General features: G+C 37.1%; 1 protein-coding gene across 2 annotated transcripts; it reads right to left on the bottom strand.

The window, feature by feature from the left end:
- Positions 1–3,595: 3,595 nt before the first annotated feature.
- Positions 3,596–9,654, bottom strand: LOC142623203 (uncharacterized). 2 transcript variants are annotated; one of them, XM_075796600.1, is made up of 8 exons: positions 8,953–9,162; positions 8,075–8,322; positions 7,826–7,981; positions 7,547–7,703; positions 7,278–7,420; positions 7,108–7,143; positions 4,276–4,974; positions 4,047–4,186 (listed from the first exon to the last, which is right to left on the bottom strand). In XM_075796600.1, the coding sequence occupies exons 1-7, from the start codon at positions 9,026–9,028 to the stop codon at positions 4,294–4,296; spliced, it is 1,497 nt and encodes a 498-aa protein (XP_075652715.1). In that variant the 5' UTR covers positions 9,029–9,162; the 3' UTR covers positions 4,047–4,186; positions 4,276–4,293. The 2 variants fall into 2 exon arrangements, with proteins under 2 accessions (XP_075652714.1, XP_075652715.1); XM_075796599.1 differs by having other exon boundaries at positions 3,596–4,974; positions 8,953–9,654.
- Positions 9,655–19,982: the final 10,328 nt, after the last annotated feature.

Genomic DNA, 19,982 nt, shown 5'->3' with positions numbered 1-19,982 from the left:
TTGTAATTGAATTGAAATTATATTCTATATTTGAACCCTTCATTAATCTTAGTACAACATATTTTATTTAAATTTAAATAGTATAATTCTCTATACAACACAATCATTATAAATTTCTAATGCTAGAATATATAATTATATATACAATCATTATATATATATATATATATATATATATATATTGTGGGGGCCCGAGGACCGAAGATGGGAAGCACCGTTGTAACCTTCAATTGTTCCTCTAGAAGGAGTATCTACAGCCCGAGGAGTGGGGTGGTCCGAGGATAGAAAGGGAAGTGACAGAGCGTCCTTATGGGATATAATGGGTGCAAGTGGGTGCCTCAAGGGTTGAATGGGATCTTTGTGGGAAGTTTCTTGTAAAAGTCTCACATGTTCCTCCGCATTAAATAGTTGGCAACAACTTTATCAACTACATTAATGAAAAAGTGACCTGAACAGTGGATCCACAACTTAGCAGCTCATTCCACCACCTTCACTAGAAGTTTAATGGGACAAGTGTCCTAAGGAGATTTGGGAAAATTAAAGATTGAAGGCGAGGATGCAAGATGTCATGGAGTATATAAAGGAAAGAGACTCTCAGATAAAGGGAATCTAGCAAGAATTAAGAAAGAAGAATCATAGCTAGAACAATAGCTGAGAGAGAGAGAGAGAGAGAGAGAGAGAGAGAGAGAGAGAGAGAGAGAGAGAGAGAGAGAGAGAGAGAGAGAGTGAGTGAGTGAATAGTATTTGTAACAACCAAAAACATTGTCCTCAGGCAAGCTTGTAAAGATCCATTCATTTTTATCTAAGGCCTCTGGTCCTTCTTTCTCTATTTGTGTCCTCAACCGAAGCCCAAACTTGTTCATCCCACTCTCTATACAAGTATTTATTGATTTGGGCGGAGTTGAGAACTATTTGCAGTGGGCTTGGGCTGCGAGTTCTCATGCCCTTACACACACACACACACACACACACATAAACTTAAGCGTAGCATTTATTATTGTTACGATCATATTGTGTCACAACAACAACCACATTATTTACTCATTTTTTACATTATCTCTATTTTTTAATTACTTTTTTCTTATTTATTTCTCAACTTATTGTTATACTTTCTCAAACTTTTTTCCTCCCTTTTACATTTTCATGTCCCAACTACTATTCACCTTAATATCATATTTCCTTTATCCCTTTATCTTCCTTTATTTTTAGCTTTTCGTATTCCCCTCCTCTTACTATAATTTACAATTCTCTCTCTCATTCTATACATAATTTTCTCTATCTTTCCCTTTCTCAAATTTTTTTTTTCATTTTTAGGTGGATTTTTATTATTTTTATTTTTCTTGAATCTCTACTTTAGGTTGATGAATATTTGTATTATTTGGAACTCTATTTTAAGTTGATGTAATTAAGTTGTATTTTGAAGTTGTTATCTTTGTCCTTCTATTTGATTACATAGATGTTATTTTATTACATTATAAAGGTAGTATGTAGGAATATAATGTTATTTTATTACATAACATAACATGACTAAGATAATTTGGTGTTTATTACTATATTTTTTATTTTTACTTCTTTCTTCTCATATTATTTTTTATAAATTTCTTATTGTTCTCTCTCACATCCTCTCTTGAAAAAGTGGTTATTCTCTCTCTCTTGATTTTTTATTATTTCTTGCAACTCTACTTTATATTGATAAACCATTGTATTTTTAAAAATCTATTTTGGATTCATATGTTTGGGTGTGGTATTTTTTTATTTCCTCATTACAAGTAGTGTGTGTGTGTGTGTGTGTGTGTGTGTGTGTGTGTGTGTGTGTGTGTGTATTATAGTTTCGGTTTGATTTTTGTTTGAGTTAATACTTGAATATTTTGTAAGTTAGAATTTGAGTTTATATCAAAACACAATATTGCCTATGCTAATTATAGATCAACATTTGGTCCATTTTGGTCCACTTCATCCATCAGTCTGGTTTGGTCAACTTCAGTCCACTTTGGTCTATTATGGTCCAATTCAGTTCATTTCAATTTAATTAGGTCATTTGGCCTACTTCAGTCAATTCAATCCAATTAGGTCTATTCTGTCCAACTCAGTCCATTTGGTTCACTTTAGTCTATTTCAATTCACTTAGGTCAATTCGGTCCCATTTAGTCTACTCCATTCAGTCCATTTTAATCCAATTTGGTCCATTTGATCTAATTCGGTCCAAATAGTCCACTTTGGTCTATTTGGTCCATTGAGTCTACTTAAGTCTATTCAATCCACTTTGGTCCAATCAATCCATTTGATCTATTTCAGATCACTTCAATCCAATTTGATGTACCTATTTAAGAATGGGAAAATAAAATGTAACAAAGTGGGCTAAAATGGACCGAAGTGGACATAAACAGACCAAATTGGAGCAAATAGAAAGAAGTGGACCGAATAGGACCGAATGGGAACAAGGTAGACCGAATCCGATACAGTGGACCAATGTGGAATGGACCGAATAGGACCAATTTCGACTGAATAGAACCGAAATGGACAAAATGGACCAAACAGGACTAACGTGGACCGAATGAGGCTGGAGTGGCTAGAATAGGACCAATGAAGACTAAATGAACCATATAGGACCAAAGTAGACCGAATAGAACCAAAGCGGATCAAAGAGGATGTAGAATATGCTATAAATGTATCTAATTATCAACCAAAAAAATGCAAAATTGGTTTGAAAACCATTGTGATGTAGGTCATACTAGGGTTACCACTTATCTTTAAGTTTAAAGGTGCTCCCAAAATGAGATAAAAAGTAATTAAAAAATGAGACAAATTATTTATTTTTTATGACCAAAGTGCATAGAATAGGATTTTTTTTAAAAAAATATTTATCATTTTTACTGCATTTTTAGGACTCATTTTTGTAGTTTTAACTCAAAACTAAAGAATTTATCCCAAATATAATAAAATTTCATACTTTTCATCCCAAAAATTAAGAAAATAATAATAATTTTTTAGCTAAACTTGAAAAGGGCAACCTACAAAAAGAATCAATTTAAGGACCAAATAGTGTTTAATTTTTAGGAAAAACAAATTATATTCAACAAATTATAGATTATATTACAATTACAAAATAATTATTTATTCTCACATATCCCGTGGGTCTACGATTAATCATAATAAAAGAAGAAGAAATTATATTACATTAAACTTGTCCATGTATTGCATGGGTTACAAGCTAGTCCACATGCAAATTCCATATACATGCGAGACAATACGAGGAATACCAAGTACACTTGTTGAAACCCACACTGCATATGTATTCCCTATTCCGATTAATATTTCTCAGTTAGTGTAGTGTCAAATTTTTTACTAAATTTTAGGGTTAATTCAACCCACTAATTGATTTTTCGTGAGTTGAGTTGAGCATTGAGTTGAGCCATGTTTGGATTATAGCATTTACAACCCATCAAACCCAACTCAACACAATCCAGCAAACATGTGTATTTGATTACCAGATGTTATTTTTTTTAGTTCGATTTATTTTTGGTATTTTAAGAATTAGTTTTAATGAATTTGCAAATTAAGAATACAATTCAAGCATATTATGGAAATCTAATAATTTATTGAAAAGATATATGAATTTAATAGTTAAAAAACAACCAATTTGTTACAAAGCACAAAACATCTAAATCCAATCAGTCAACCCAATCTAACACCTTCTACCAAAAAAGGGGGAAAAAACAAAAAACCAATCTGACACAGCGTTGAGTTGGGTTAATTTCTACACGTCATTGATTGGAAATTTCTCCAATTAAAGAAACCCTCCAACCCAACCTAATAATTTTCCAAGAGAATCCCAAATCATTGTTGATTTATCACAATTTCATTCTCGGGGCTTGACCAAATTTGTTACTTTGTTACAGATAATTTTGCCTTTTACAAGCAAGAAAGAATGGTCCTCAAATTAAAGATGACATGTACAATAATTCTGCAATCTAGAGTGACCCCAACAATCTCTCTCTCTCTCTCTATCTCTCTCTCTCTCTCATGTTCCTTACATTTTAATGATATATTTAAATAACCTAGTCATTTTTGGTACATCTGGCTAGTTGATCTAGCCACAATAGATGTGGTGAATTGCACGAATGGGCCATCGATTTGAGGTTCTCAATAAATCCATCCATGAAAGGGTTGTTAATAGCGAAATCACCTGTGTATCTCAAAAAAGGCCAATTTGAGCAGACAAAATTTCCAAGTTCCCAAGAAAATGCATGTATGAAAACATGATTAACTATTTACCTTGCTCAGTCTACTTTTTCACTGAGAAAGGTGAGGATTAGCATAATATACCATCCCAGGAGGCTGAAGTGGCCGGAAACTAGGGGGCGCAGGGGGTTGCTGAGTTACTTGCAAAGTCAAAGGCACCATTGGACTGACCATATGGGGTGGTGGAGGTGGTGGTCCTGGTGGTAAGGGCGGAATACTATTATAACCATATGGGGTCATGATCCCTCCTGATGGCTGCAAATACTGTTGGGAGGATGGGTTTGGAAGTATATGATATTGAGCTTGAGAGGTTGGGACTTGGTTCTGCACTGTTGATTGTGGAACCAAAACTGATTGATATGAATGGTTTGGTGGTGAAGTAAATGGCTGTGTGGACAAGAAAGCAATAGGCTCTGAAACTGGCAACGACTTCTCAGGTTTTACCGTTGAATCGGAATTTGAAGGCGTAGATACCTTTGCTAAACCAGCATTCTTTGCCTCTTCCGCTGCAAATGTAGAGAGAACCGAAGTCATTATCAGTTGAGAGGAGCTAGAAGCTGCAAGCTTGTCTGCAACCTCAGCTGCAATGGCTGCAGCTGACTTCTTAGTTGTTTGCCCTGCTTTTGAGTTTGCATCAATTGGAGTAGTTGCGGTGGATGGTTTTGATACATAATCTTCATCATCAAGCCGCTTCCGCATGTTGCTGGCTTCCTCTGCCTGTGCCTGAGCTACCTATGATTTGTTCAGAAACATAGTGTTTAGATAATTCAATCCACTGAAACCGAAAGGTCCTAAACAGTATAGTATTTTTATGCAAATGCATACAACTGCAGAGCCCAATTAGAGATAAAAAGCAAGATTGAAATAAATGAGAACGTAATTTATAGTTACTTGTGCTGCACAAACAAAGAATTTAAAGTTACAAATTTTTAATTCCCTATATGGAAAGGACAAGTAAAGAGAAGAGAATTCAAGGCTCAAAGAAAGTTTAAAGTCTCATTCGGCAGAAGGGGAAAAAAATCAGAGTACACACAGCCAAAATAAATTGTCATCCCATTTAGGCCCTACTCTAGACCTTTCATGCCCTACTTTCCTGACCTCATCCTCTACCCCTTGTTTATGAGAGAGAGAGAAGCCATTGGGTCCAAAGACCATTGACCTAGCTTCAATATATAAACAGCATAACTAAATTACAAAAATTAAATAAAATCTCATAACTTCAAGTGTAGAGTTAAGTCAGTGACTTAACGATTTAATTAACCCTTAACAATTGTTTGGACACTTCCAGATTGCATCCAAGAAATATCTGAATAGCCTCAGAGGAATCTCTTTACCCTTGATTTTCCTGGAGAATCTAAACTCAAAACAAGTTCACCATAAGTTTGAAATACTATAGTGGAGCCATATGGCTGCTGACTTAGTTTATTAGAAAGGTAACTATTAGAGGACTACATGATTTAAAGACTTTCTGTACTGACGAAATATGTCCATTTTGACACTACAAAACAAACCCCTTCAAGGAGGACTGGAAAACAAACCCCTTCAAGCATCTCAGGATGCTCAATAGGCTCAAGCGCATTTCCTATTGAGCATCTTGAGATGCTTGACTAAGAGAAACAATTTTTTAAAACTAATTATTCCACTTTTCACAAATAAGGCTTTCACAGTCTACTTATCAGCTTTCACAGTCTTCTTATCAACACACGTCAAAGGTTTATGTGTGCTGAGTTAATTTAATGTGCATGAGGAGCCACAATCAGCTTCAAGAAACTTGCAGAAGGAACCTTGGAGAGTCAGCTTGAGATAAGTATAAACCCAAGAAATAAAACATGCAATCCAAGAGCAGATTTTTCATCAGCTAGACACTTAAACTGAAAGAAGTCAAGACTTCAGCATATGCTTGAACTGATTGCATCTATTAGCCCATAATTTTTTTTTTTGGATAAGTAATAAGTTTATTGATGTCAAAAAAGGGCATCTATTAGCCCATAATATTCTCCTAGTAAGGAAAGAGGATGAATCGGACCTATGAAGCATTGGTATTGGCCCATTGACAAAAGATTACGTGTAGAATAGACTCGAGTAATAAGAACACCACAATAAATTTTTTCCTTATAGTAATAACCAGAGTTACAAGTTGTGTAGAGAGCAAATCACACAAGTCACTGCTAAATTATAGAATTCACAAAATTTTGAACATCAGAGGCTAGCTAGATTTTTCATCTGTTCGTATCTATTTGACTTTTAAGAAGCAGGTTTGACATTGGCCTTGCAGTGATTTGTGATATTCCAGGAAATCTTGTTTCCTAAGTGGTACAGTTTCTCTAAGGACCAATTTTGTGGCAACAAAAACATAGTGTTGATCTTTTTGCCAACCACAAACACCACACTGGTTCTTAGTCATTATCTAAACAATGAATTTTTTTTATATTTTGATGAACTCTCATCATTTCGTTTTCTTTTTTAACTTTCTAGATTCTTTCCTAACATAGTATGTTAGAGAAACTTGAACTTAACTCCAGAACAGCGCCCCACCATCAGGCTAAAAAAAAAACACACAATCTTCAAGCTTGACAGGAAGCTAACCCAAAAATAAAAGTTCTCAATTACTCCAACATTATCAAATGTTTTCAGTAGCCAAGTGGATCTTTTACTGAAGAGATCAGCCTAAAACAGAATATGTAGTGCCACAAAGAAACAATATTTACAAGCTTTTTACAAGTTGTTAGAGCATGTAAAAGCAGGCTAAAAGATATAATTGTGAAATAGTACACATGCTAAATAAGTAAATATACAACCATCTTACACTGGTTGATGAATGAATATTGGACTAATTTTTATGGATATAATCAATGGAGAACATACCTGCATCTGAGTTCGGACATTTTCCAGTTCAGATTCCTGAAAAGAATTCAGACAGTGAGCACATAATTGCATAGATTGTCATTTGTAGCAGACAAACAGATCGTCACTCATTGCATATAGATAATTAAAAACTCATTAGACATTAAAAAAGTGGCGGTATGATCAGGTACCTGTTCATGTAGAGCTTCTTTTAACTGAGATACAAGCGCTACTCTACTTGCTTCAACTGATTTAAGTTTTTCAATACACTGTTTCAAAATATTTTCCTCCTCCTCCAGCTCTTTGGACAGAGTTTTTCGCTTTGGATCCTTTGCTGAGGAACAAAGAAAGCAAGCTATAAATAAAATCCGGATATCTTTATGGAGAAACATGTTATAACAAACCAGTCAAAAGAAATTAAGTCCAATCACCACTTCAATACACATTGTAGGCGGCTTACCGTTAGAACAAGTAAAATCAAAATCTTTCTCCATCCTCCTCACACGGTGAACTGCAGACTTGCATTTACTCATTTCCGTGTCTTCATTAGGATGTTCACTGAGCACCAAGTGAAATGCTGAAACTATTTTTTCAGCTGTACCTCCAATAGACAATTTCTGGTTTCCGAATAAATAATACATTAGTGAGCCACATCTCAGACATGCAGAGCAAAATGGAAGAAGAAAATGTAACTTCTAAACAGAATGAAGCAGAAAGAGAACAAGGCCCTCATTCTAACCGTTCTAATAGAGCGTGAATCCCTTTTTACAATTCTGACTGAACGCGAACGTTTTTTGCTGAACTCCAAGGGTGGAGGCAATTCCTCTCCAAGCATTATATCTTTGAGGCTCCGTGCACGGGACCCAAAGACTCTCCTTTCTTCCCATATAGCAACCTAAAAATAATACAAGCACTAGTTTAATTGGTGAAACAATGTATGGCTTATGTCATCAGTTCTTCAAACCAAATAAAGCAAAGAAGGCATTACCAATCTAGAGACCACATTTTTTCCTTGATCATCTCCTGTCCCAGTAACACTTTTGAGTGCAGCAGGAAGAACCTTCCAAAACTCAGTAACAAACTCATTTCCTTTGCGCTTACTATTTTGTAGGATGTCATTTGCTAGATACAACAGGGGAACTTTCTGAACCATCTGCGAACTGTGAAACTGTTTATCCCATGTCGAAACAACCAGTTCTGCTTTGCTCCGGTGAAATATACACCAATGTGACAAAGCTATACAAAAGCAAAAGTCAAGACAAAACATTACATTACATTACATGAAATAAAAACTAGATATGACGCTTCATAATGCTTAAGATATGTTGATACATACACTTTAGCAAATCATTGATATAACAGATCTATATAAAATTCAACAAATACACACTATGAAAGTTACACAACCCAAGAAAGCACAAGCCATATCTGCTCTATACTCTAAAAGAACTAATAAAAAGTTATAATTGGAGCGTCTCGTAATCACTTATATAGTCCAGTTTGACCAAGTAAACACCCAAAGTATCACAAAGCAAATTGATGTGTCTTCAAGTACTGAACTTTCAATTATCTAACCAAGTAGCTAATACCCATCACAACACCAACACTATACCCTCCAATGACTAATGATACCAATATAAATTGTTCAGTTGACCAAAAATTGTATTAGTCAATTATATTTCCAAATTTAGCATGACCCCAATAAAAATCCCAACCACATCAAAAACAAACACACTCACACACACACACAAATCAATAAAGCAATCATTTTTTTATTACAAACAAAGAATTTAACATGTTCATTAAAATAAAATAAAAAATTTTGAAAATTGAAATGAGCAATTAAGAAAGAAGGATTGAATTTACTTTCAATGCACTGCTGGGTGCTGTTGACCTTGGAGAGTTTATCTGCAAGAATCTGCTCATTGAAAACACTATTCATCACACCTCCCACCAATCCAGTACTTAAGAGAAAAACCACTTCAATCTGAAAATTAATTAAATAAGTCTTCAAAGACCAAAATTGAATAGAAACTCCAAGTTCAAGGCACGCTGGTCGAAGTTCTGAGCTGTTCGAAAACCCAAGAAATAACTTTTTTTTTCCCCAAAAGAGAGTAGCTAAGAGCAAGCTTCAATTGGCAAAAGAAGAAGGAAAGAAAGAAACGGTGGCGTTTCTTGAAATTGGAGCAAATGCAGGAAGAACCGGAGGAGCAGAGATTAATGGCGGAGAACGATTTGATTGGAACGACGTCGTTTGAGGGAATCACAGTGAGACAGAGAGAGAGAGAGAGAGAAGGTTTGGTGGTGTGGATTATAGGAGAGGTGTTTGTGAAGGAAAAACCCTAGAAACAGGTTTGTGAGTTTTTTCTGTGTGTAGAGAAGAAACGTTTCGAAAGGAACTGAGAGGAGTTCAGAGAAGCGGATTGGGATAGAAGAGAGTTGCAGAGAGAATGCGAGAGAGAGAGAGTAGAGGGGTTTTAGCATGGGGTGCAATTTCGGGCTATTTGGCGCAAACCATTAGAGAGGGATATTTTGTCTAAACGACGATGCTCAAATTTTATTTTATCCAAAAATAAAGAGAAGAGTGAAATTTTATTTCATTTTATTTTATTTTAAATTCCCTAATTCTATTTCCTCTTTCAATTTCGTAATTTTCTTTTTCTCAAGTAAAATTGTGATTTGTGAATCCCATGCAATGTCATATTTAACAACACATCAAAAACAAAGGGTTGAGACCCTTTTCTTTTTTTTTTTGAAAATAAAAAATGCCTTATTTGCTTAATAAATAAAATACAATTTAACTATAAAGGTTGGTTTTAAAGATAAAAACTCACCCACTCCTCATCTCTCAATCAATTACTTAACAAAATAAACAAAAAAAAAATGATCCCTATAATATAATTCTAATTTTGAATTAAAAGTTTGAAGCATGACATAACACTTATATATTCAAGTTGAGTTTATAAAAAAATTTAAAACAAAATTTTTAAAAAAATTGCTCATTAGGAAATATATAAATTCTTCAAAATAATTGGAAATATTATTTTTCATTCTCATTTTAGTTCATATTTCATATAAACAAAGTTTGACTCCCAATACATTTAGAGCTATATTTTACAATTCATTACTTGATGATTTATAAAATTATCCACATACACTATTTTAACAAGTCACATAATTCATTAACAAAGTCATGTGACTCTAAAATGACATATGAATTATCTCTTCAATCGCTACACAGTAAATTGGAAAAGGTAGCTCCAAATATGTTTAGAGCCAAATGTTTTCCATTTTTTAATAGGTGTGTGAATATTCTAATGGATATTTAATGGATGTTCACACAAAAAGAAGGTCGGTTTGTCTTGCACCTACACACAATAAACACGGCAACTTTGGTAAGGGTGGTAATAGCACTCCAAAGTTTAAGTTAGCATTTCAAAAGATCTAATGAATCGAAATTTGTTTGGATTGAGAACATCATACCTTTAGGAAAATAACAAGGGGTATTTATACTTTTGATTGATATGTGCTTAGCCTAAGGAATTCATCATTACCCTCTTACGTTACTTCCAATTGATGTGACAAGCCCTTGCCCATCTTGTCAACTTTCGCGTGCTTCTAAAGTGGTTAAAATTCCTTTTTAGGAGACATGTCACATTGCATTAAATGCTGAGTGAGTTTTTGGAGGTAATAAATATGATATCGAATTATCTGAGCTCCTAATCCGCTTTTGAAAGATTTACTCAGATTAGCCATTACAAACGATACAATCCATGTGGAAGTGACCATTTTGCCATTGCGCCACCCCATATTTCCTTTGAGCAAAGAAAAAAAGAGGGAAAAATTGAGCAAGCCCATTACAAAAGTCTCTAGTGATTATAATTGTTAACTTTTTTTTTCTTCGCTTAACAGCAATAGAAGAAGTGGAGTCTTACTGCAACAAAATAGAAGTTTAAAGGGTCTTGTCTTAATACATTTCACCTATTTTTGTTTGATGCCCTGAGAAGATGATTTTCTTTTTTTAAGTAAAATAGTAAAATACTTGCACTATATCTAATTTGCTCAAAGCCAAAACGACAAACCCACATCATAGGAATCCCTTTGTTATTACACTTACGTCAACACTAAATCTGGATAAGATCGGTAGGGGTCATAGCAATTTATAAGTTCGGTAAGCCAGAGACAAGCGCATGTGAACTAACCACTTTATAATACAAAAATAAAAGCTTTGTTGGTTATTTCCGGAAGCAAACATGTAAACCTGCATCCCATCCATCAAAGCAAAATTTGCCATTAAATTACAACCATTTGCCGCTTACATCACAAATATGTGGGATCAATTATCTTGAAGAAATTTTCAAGAAAATAAAAGAGAAAATTTAGAAAACTGATAGAATTCTACTCTCCAATGACAAGAACCTTAGAGGAAGGCGTCTAACTCAATCTGATTAATGGTCACCTGGCAGGGTCTTAATTATATCAGAATCACCTGAAAGATAAGAACAGGTCAATAAATTTCTCAGGCCATTGGCTAAAAGGACAGTTCGAAGACACTTGTATATGAAGTTACCTGGATCAATAATGCTAAGGCAAGACGCCCGATAATACTTGCCACAAGCCGTTCCCAAGTCATTATTGTCTAAAAATTATTTTCTTGATCTCTTCTAGTGTTTTAGGAAATGAATGATAATAGAAAGGAATTGGACCCCCAAACCCCCTAAGGGCCTAAATTCCATTTTTGCATCAGTGGAGTGTCAATTTCATGGTAAAATTTTCAACTTAGAAATGATTAGGGCTGTAGTGCAGATGATTCTAACATCCATCTGGTAGTTTCTTGAGGCCCAGCTACCTCGAATTAGCCAGAAATACTGTTTTAGTTTTTATGTATTAGGATCAGTATGGGGGGATTCCGAAGTTTCTTTATTGAATCTAAGTTGTTTCAGTTAGTGGTTGAGGAAGGAGGGAATTTTTTCTCCCTTAAGATCTTTGAACGGGGAAAATACTACATGCAATCGGTGTTTATGGGTAAGCGTGTTGCGCTTTGAATAATGCGGAATCTGGAACACATTGTGATTGGGGTTAGCTCTAAGCAATTTTTCACACTCAGGGAAGGTGCTACTGCGTACACATTGCAACGGGGGTCCAATTCATTTGGGCAGTTTGTATCAGTGACAGAGCTTAAGGTTGGTGGGCGGCGGCGAACTATCATTATTCCAGCCGGTAATTTACAACAACGATGGAGAACTTTTGGGATTGAATTACGAAGGATGTTGGAACCTGCTCAATATGCGTTGGGTGGTTTGAAGTTTGTACCGTATAGATCTAAGCAGATCCCATTACACCATCCTACCAGGTCATTTGTGGAAGTTGTTAAAGCTCCAGTGCAGGCAATGTTGAACTATGTTCAGTAGCCCCTTAACAAAGATAAGATTAAGGCTGGTATCGTGAAGAATAATGTGGGGATTCCAGGTGACAAGTCTCACACTCAGGTTGTAGCTTCTGAAACTCAGTCTGGTAGTTTGCATCAGGCAGCCGTGGGTGGTGGTGAGGGTGGAGTAGGTGATATTAATGGCAAGAATAAACTTGAGGAGAAAATCCCGGAAGGAATTAATTGCAAAATTCCTTTGAAGACCAGTTTGAATTCAAAAATGGTTGAGTTTGGAAAGTTGCGTGATTTTAGGAAGGGACGTTGGCTGGGGAGAGGGCTGACTGTGAGTGTAAATGAATATGGGAAGAGGCGGGTATCTTGGGATGCTGTTAAGGGAGGTCAACAAACTGGCAAATGGGTACCAAGGAAGGTTGATTCTAATAATGCAGTGGGTCTGAGCCCATCCAAGATGAATGCTTCAGCCTCGTTGGGTAATAAAGAACCTATTTTGGGCCTGTGTCTGCTAAGCCCAACTACCTTTGAGATTGGAGAAAGTTCTTTTAGTGGCCCATGGGCTCTGGAGTCCTCTGTCCAAAATGGGTTTAAGCCAAGCTCAGGTAGTACTGAGCTTATTGTCACGAAGGAGGTTCGGTGCCCAAGGGTCAAACCCATCGCATCGGAGCTACCCGCAACATCGTCGATGGTTTCGGTGCTCACCCCCAAGACATCGGAGCAATCAGTGATGTCGCCGAGGGTACCGATGGTCATACCCACCACCTCGGAGCAACCTAAGACATCGCCGACGGTACCGATCGACGTAGCGGTGATGGAGATTGAACCTAACGGTGCTCAGCTCAGCTCGTTTCGACTAGCGCAGCCACCCACTGAGCCAACAAGTCCGGCAGCGGTGGCCCAAGTCTCCCACGAACAGTTGTCAATGTCCAGTACGCAGTATGGGTCGAGGTTGGTGCCGGAGGTGTCATCGGTCACGATATCAGAACAGGTATTGAATCTGGATGATCTGATAATGTCGGAGTTGGTGCCTTTGTCTTCTTCAATGGCATCAGAGGAAGGGGATGATGATTTCATGGGTTTCGAAGGTTCGGTTATTTCTGACTTTGAGGGAGTTCCAATACCTGGCCCAACTATTACGGACTTGGTCGGAGACTTGGATAAATCTTGGGGTAACTCCAAAGATTGGATATTACAAATGCGTGATGGTCGGCAATTAGTGCTCCCATTGTCACTATACCGTTCTCCTGACTGTATGTCAGTTTGCTCAAGTCTAGAGGGAGAGGGTGTACCAGGTAATGTTTCTTGTACAAATGAAGGGAAGAGGGTTACTTGGGCAGATGAGAGTGAGGGGCTAGTGGATTCCTTGACTGTGGTTCCCGGGTCAGTAAGTGAGCTGTGGGAGTCTGATGAAAGGTTGAGGTCTTGTGAGGGAGGTGATGAGCCTTTAGTAGTGGTACCTTTGGCTACTGAAGGTCCGTTGGAGTTGGAGTCTAGTCCTATGAAGGAGATTGGGTGTAAGGAGTGTGTGGATAAGTGTCATCTATCACAATGGGTAACAAATAGGATAAAGGCTTTCAAGAAATCTGTGGGAACTTCACTGGAAGGTTTTGAGGAGCAGATTACAGGTCTGTTATTAGCCATAGAGGCCAAAAAAAAAAAAAAAAAAAAAAAAAGAAAGAAAGGCAGAAACTTGTGGTGGGTGGTCAGAAGATGTTGTTTAAGTCCGGACAGAAAGGTCAGAGGGAGCTGAAGAATTTGCTGTCATCTTTAAATGTCGAGTCTGATATAAATAAAGTTAGGAGTGCAAGTTCTGAGCGGGCGGTTGTGTCTTATTAATGAAGGTGAAGATTATTTCTTGGAATGTTAGAGGGTTGAATGAGCAGGATAAAAGGCTCAGGGTTAGAAACTTGATTAGGAAATGGGGGCCAGATGTGGTTTGTCTTCAAGAAACCAAAATGGGGCTGATTAATAGAGCCGTGATTCGTAGCTTGTGGGGTGGACATCATGTTGATTGGTCTTATTTAGGTTCATGTGGTGCTTCTGGTGGGGTGTTAGTGATGTGGGACACTCGGGTAGTGAATAAAATGGAGGAAGCAGTGGGGAGATTTTTGGTTTCTTGTAAGTTTACAAGTGTGTCAGATCAGTTTGTATGGGCGTTTATGGGTGTTTATGGTCCTAATTTATACCGAGATAGGAGGTTATTATGGGAGGAACTTTGTGGCTTGAATAGCTGGTGGAGCGTCCCATGGTGTGTGGGTGGTGACTTTAATGTGGTTAGGTTCCCTTCTGAACGATTGGGGTCTACTTCTTTCACTACTGCTATGAGGGATTTTTCTAACTTTATCTCAGATCAGGGTCTTATTGATCTGCCACTGCAAGGAGGTACCTTCACTTGGTCTAATTCTAGAGAAGCTGCTTCGATAGCTAGGCTGGACAGGTTTTTGTTTTCTGCAGATTGGGAGGATAAATTCCCAACAGTTTCTCAAAGACGACTGTCTAAATTGTGCTCAAATCATTTTCCAATTGTCCTTGAGGGTGGATCTTTTCAGAGAGGGAGTATGCCATTTAGATTTGAGAATATGTGGCTAAAGGATGAAGGTTTTGTGAATAGGGTACGGTCATGGTGGGATTCCTACCAGGTTCACGGTGCGCCGAGTTTTATTCTGACTAATAAATTAAAGCTCCTTAAAAATGACTTGAAAAGATGGAATGTGGAGGTGTTTGGTCATGTGGATGTTCGGATTAGAAAATTGTGGAAGGAACTTAGTGTTTTAGAGATTAAGGAGGAGAATCAGGGATTATCAGCGGAGGAAAGGGTAGATATGGGAAGAATTCGTGATGAGTTAGAGAAAGCTACCCTGTTGGAGGAAAATTGTTGGAGGCAGAAATCTAGAGTTCTTTGTGTTAGGGAAGGAGACAGGAATACTAAGTTTTTCCATCGTATAGCTAATTCTCACAGGAGGGTTAATTCTATTGATAGGCTTATGGTGGATGGGGTGATGTCTTCGGACCCTGTTGCTATAGCAAACTGTATCTCTCAATTCTATAGGCAGCTTTACTTTGAGGATGTGGCTCACAGACCGGTCTTAGATGATGTGGATTTTTCTAGCATCTCGGTGGAAGATGCAAGTTGGCTAGATAGGCCTTTTGAGGAAGAAGAGGTGTTTGAGGTGATCCATGACTTTAATGGTGATAAGGCACCTGGCCCGGATGGCTTTTCCATGGCATTCTTCCAATCTTGTTGGGGTGTTTTGAAAACTGAAATTATGGCTGTATTCCACAATTTCCATACTCAGGCGGTGTTTGAGAAGAGTCTTAATGCTTCATTCCTAGCTCTTATTCCTAAGAAAGTGGATGCTGTGGAGGTAAAGGATTATCGGCCTATCAGCTTAGTTGGTGGGATGTATAAGACTATTTCTAAGGTGTTGGCTAATAGGCTTCGTAGGGTGGCGCATGGACTTATTTCAGATTCACAAAATGCTTTTGTGAAGGGCAGACAGATTTTGGATTCCGTCTTGATTGCTTCTGAATGTATTGATAGTAGATTGAAGTCAGGAGTTCCGGGTGTGCTTTGTAAGTTGGATGTGGAGAAGGCATATGATCATGTGAGTTGGGATTTTTTAATGTATATGTTGCAGCGTTGTGGTTTCTCAGAAAAATGGAGAAACTGGATAAGGTATTGCATTTCAACTGTAAATTTTTCCATCTTAATCAATGGTAGCCCAACTGATTTCTTTGGAAGTTCTAGGGGGCTTCGGCAAGGGGATCCTTTATCCCCATTGTTGTTTGATATTGTGATGGAGGCATTAAGTCGTATGTTGGATGTGGCTGCCTCCACTGGGCAATTCTCAGGCTTTTCTGTGGGAAGTACGGCTGGTCCGTCAGTGATGGTGTCTCACCTTCTATTTGCAGATGACACTTTGATTTTTTGTGATGCTGAACCTTCTCAGATTGCTAATTTGAGGGCGATTCTTGCTAGATTTGAGGAGGTGTATGGGCTTCGTATTAATTTAGGGAAATCTGAGTTGGTACCTGTTGGTGGCGTACCCAATTTGGAGGCTTTGGTTGGTCTGTTGGGGTGTGGGCAGTCTTCGCTGCCCTTGAAATATTTGGGCCTTCCTTTAGGTGCAAAATTTAAGAACTTATCTGTTTGGAACCCTATTCTTGAGAGATTGGAGAGGAGATTAGCAGGTTGGAAGAGAATGTATTTATCTAAAGGGGGTAAGGTGACACTCATTAAAAGCTCATTATCGTCCTTACCTACATACTTTCTTTCCCTTCTTCCTTTACGGGTAAGGTGGCCAAGCGTATGGAGAAATTACAGAGAGACTTTTTGTGGGATGGGATTGGTGGTGAACCTAAAATTCATTTAGTTAATTGGGCCAAGGTTTGTAGGCCTTTGCAGGATTGGGGGTTGGGTATAAGACAGTTGGGTAAATTTAATTCTGTCTTACTAGGTAAATGGTTGTGGAGGTATGGAACCGAGAATGATGCTTTATGGAGGAGGGTTATAGAGGCAAAATATGGGAATATTTGGGGTGGTTGGTGTTCGAAGAAGGTGACAAGTCCTTATGGGGTAAGCTTGTGGAGATATATTAGAAGTGGCTGGTTGAACTTCTCTAAACTTCTTGTTTATGATGTGGGGGAAGGTACTAGAGTGAAATTTTGGAAGCATGTGTGGTGTGGGGATTGTACTCCCCAAGAGGCCTTTCCGGAGCTTTATTGTCTTAGTAGGTCCAAGGACTCCTCAGTGGCTGAAGTTATGGGTTGGTCTGCTGGGAGGTTTCACTGGAATGTGCTATTTCGTCGTCCTCCACAAGATTGGGAAGAAGAAGCCTTTGATCTGTTTATGGGGCTAGTCTACTCCTCGTCAGTGAGAGGGTTTGGACCAGATAAGGTTTGTTGGAAGTCTGCAAGGAATACAGGATTTGAGGTTAGAGATTATTACAGTTCCTTCTACCCTCATAATCTTGTTTCCTTTCCATGGAAAATGATATGGCAATCGAAGGCTCCTCCAAGGGTAGCCTTCTTTTCTTGGTCTGCTTCCTTAGGTAAGATCTTAACAACAGACAACCTTCGTAAAAGACGAGTGATTGTGCTTGACTGGTGCTTTATGTGTAAGAGGTGTGGGGAGTCGGTGGACCATCTTCTACTTCATTGCACCATAGCTTGGGAGCTGTGGTCTTTGGTTTTCTGCTTGTTTGGTATTCAGTGGGTTATGCCTCGTACTGTTCTTGAGGTGTTTGAGGCTTGGCAAGAAAAGTTTGCACGACATCGTCACATTGATGTTTGGAAGTTGGTACCTCACTGCTTGATTTGGTGCATTTGGCGAGAGAGGAATGCTAGAAGTTTTGAGGGTTGCGAACGTTCTTTGTTGGAGATTAAGTCTTTTTTCTTACACACTCTCTTCGAATGGAGTGTGGTTTTTTCTCATTTTTCCTGTTCTTCCTTTCCTATTTTTCTTGACCGTTGTTCTCTTGTTTCATGATTTCTGCATCCATAGTACATCACCAATGTACTCGGCTTGGCAATTCCTTTATTATTATTAATAATACTCTTACGTTATTTATCAAAAATTAAGAAGGGAAAGAGAAAAGGGAGGGGAGAAGAAAGAGAGATTAGTTTCACATCATATACACCCAAAAAAATAACAAAGTTCAAACGATGAGGGAACTTAAGGTTGATCATTGTTTTGGGTAAACATTATGAACATCACTCAAATATGGTTAGCGTTGGTTAGTGAATTAGTAGATATGGAGATAACAGATACAGGCTCTACTGCCCAATTGGACAACACTTATATAAGATCAATCATATTTTGTCCAAGTATCTAATCTGCCAATATTGCAAGCAACTCTAAATTTTTTTTTTTTTTTTGGTATAAAACTTTTATTGGAACAATTTGTGAGATTATATTTTGGTATTGTTTTGTGTTCATTATGTTAGCTTTGTGTGATTGTACAATGTTGTCCATGTTCAGTTGTAACATTTTCTGTCAAAAACAAGCACAGACTTAGAACAAACTAGGAAAACCCTTGCATATCACTGTGATAATGATATTAGCACCATAATCCAACAACCCCAACTACCTGGAAAAAGTATAGAAGCCAGCATCCTCCCCCACCATATTAAATCCATACATTTCCCAACCCATTCACTTCTTGTTTACAATGACTCTAAATTTATTTCTCTTTCAATCAATCCTTGCACAGTAGCACACAACCACCATGACCACGTATCTTCACCCTTTTTTTCCCATCTCCTCCAAAGATCAAAACCATTTTTCCTTATTTCTATACATTTTAATTTATTCTTCGAAGAAACAGATTATCTACAGGTGCTAATTGAGAAGCAGGAAAAATATTAAACTGTTTTTGCAGTGAACAGTGGCAATATTAATTCGCAAGTGGTTTTTGTAGTTTATGGTGGGAAAGAACCTAGAATAGACCAATTGATATTTATGGTATAGTTAAAACTTAAACTCGAGATTCAAGGTTCCTGTACTTCTTTGAATTTACTTTAATTCCCAATTTCCCAAAGTTTTAATTAGAAATAAGGGGGCATAGTTTTCCCAAAAGTTCTGTGAAGAAAAAAAAAACATTTATATACACACACACGTCTACTAAAAGCAAAATCTAATTGTTTATATTTATGTAAACAATGCAACTTGGCTAGGATTGAGCCACCAGCCTAACATTGGGATTCTATTAAGTGTGTTTGATTTCAAATTAAAAAGTTAGCTTATTTTTGCTACTAATTATGGATTTATTGTCCTTTTTGATACTATTTATGAGTTTCATTGTACTATTTCAACTAACTTTTACTTTTATCTACAATACTTTCAGCAAAAAATTTTCAATTTTAACAAAATAAACAAATCTTAAACAGACCCTATATGCACAATCTTTCAAGTCGCACTCAATGGACACAAGGAAAAAGAACAAATGTCAATGTCACCGAAATATTAGACTACTAAAAATTTTATACGATTTCTGCAACCCTGTCTACTAAAAGCAAGCACAACAGTCCACAACAACAAATTAACAGACATTGTCCCTAGACAGGAGGGATGAACTGATCTACACTCAATAAACATGATGATTATATACAAGGTACAACCTGGTTTTTCTACACCAGAATACAGTTTCCACATTTAGCATTTTAAATGGGGTCTACTACTACACGATCATTACATTCTAACATTTGTCGACAAGGAACTATGTTAATACCGCATCAAAATTTACAAATTCCTATAACTAAAATAACCAATTTAATTAGCTTTCAAGGCACATTTCAATTTCAAAAAGCAAACTAACCAAACGCTAAACAAATGGACCCACTAAACTGTTTTTTGAGTTTAAAATAAGCATTTGTAAAAAATAGCTTGCTGTTTTAATTTCCCAAAACGCCTAATCAAACGGATCCAGTACTATATATAAACAAATAAATAAATAAAAACATATTAAAAATTGAGACTTAAGTCCAACAAAATGGTGAACCCCAACTTTGTCGA

Source organism: Castanea sativa, chromosome 2 (assembly GCF_040712315.1).
Source record: "Castanea sativa cultivar Marrone di Chiusa Pesio chromosome 2, ASM4071231v1".
NCBI lineage: Eukaryota > Viridiplantae > Streptophyta > Magnoliopsida > Fagales > Fagaceae > Castanea > Castanea sativa.
The sequence above is the reverse complement of the archived record's forward strand: the minus strand, read 5'-3'. Positions and strand labels throughout refer to the sequence as shown.

What these genes read in the sequence shown, in the direction of transcription:
- LOC142623203 (XM_075796599.1), bottom strand. Translation starts at nt 9,028, where the DNA reads ATGAATAGTGTTTTCAATGAGCAGATTCTTGCAGATAAACTCTCCAAG. An exon ending in CACCCAGCAGTGCATTGAAA is followed by an intron (nt 8,323 to 8,952) that starts GTAAATTCAATC and finishes GCTTTTGTATAG; the next exon opens with CTTTGTCACATTGGTGTATA. An exon ending in TGATTTTACTTGTTCTAACG is followed by an intron (nt 7,421 to 7,546) that starts GTAAGCCGCCTA and finishes TTTGTTCCTCAG; the next exon opens with CAAAGGATCCAAAGCGAAAA.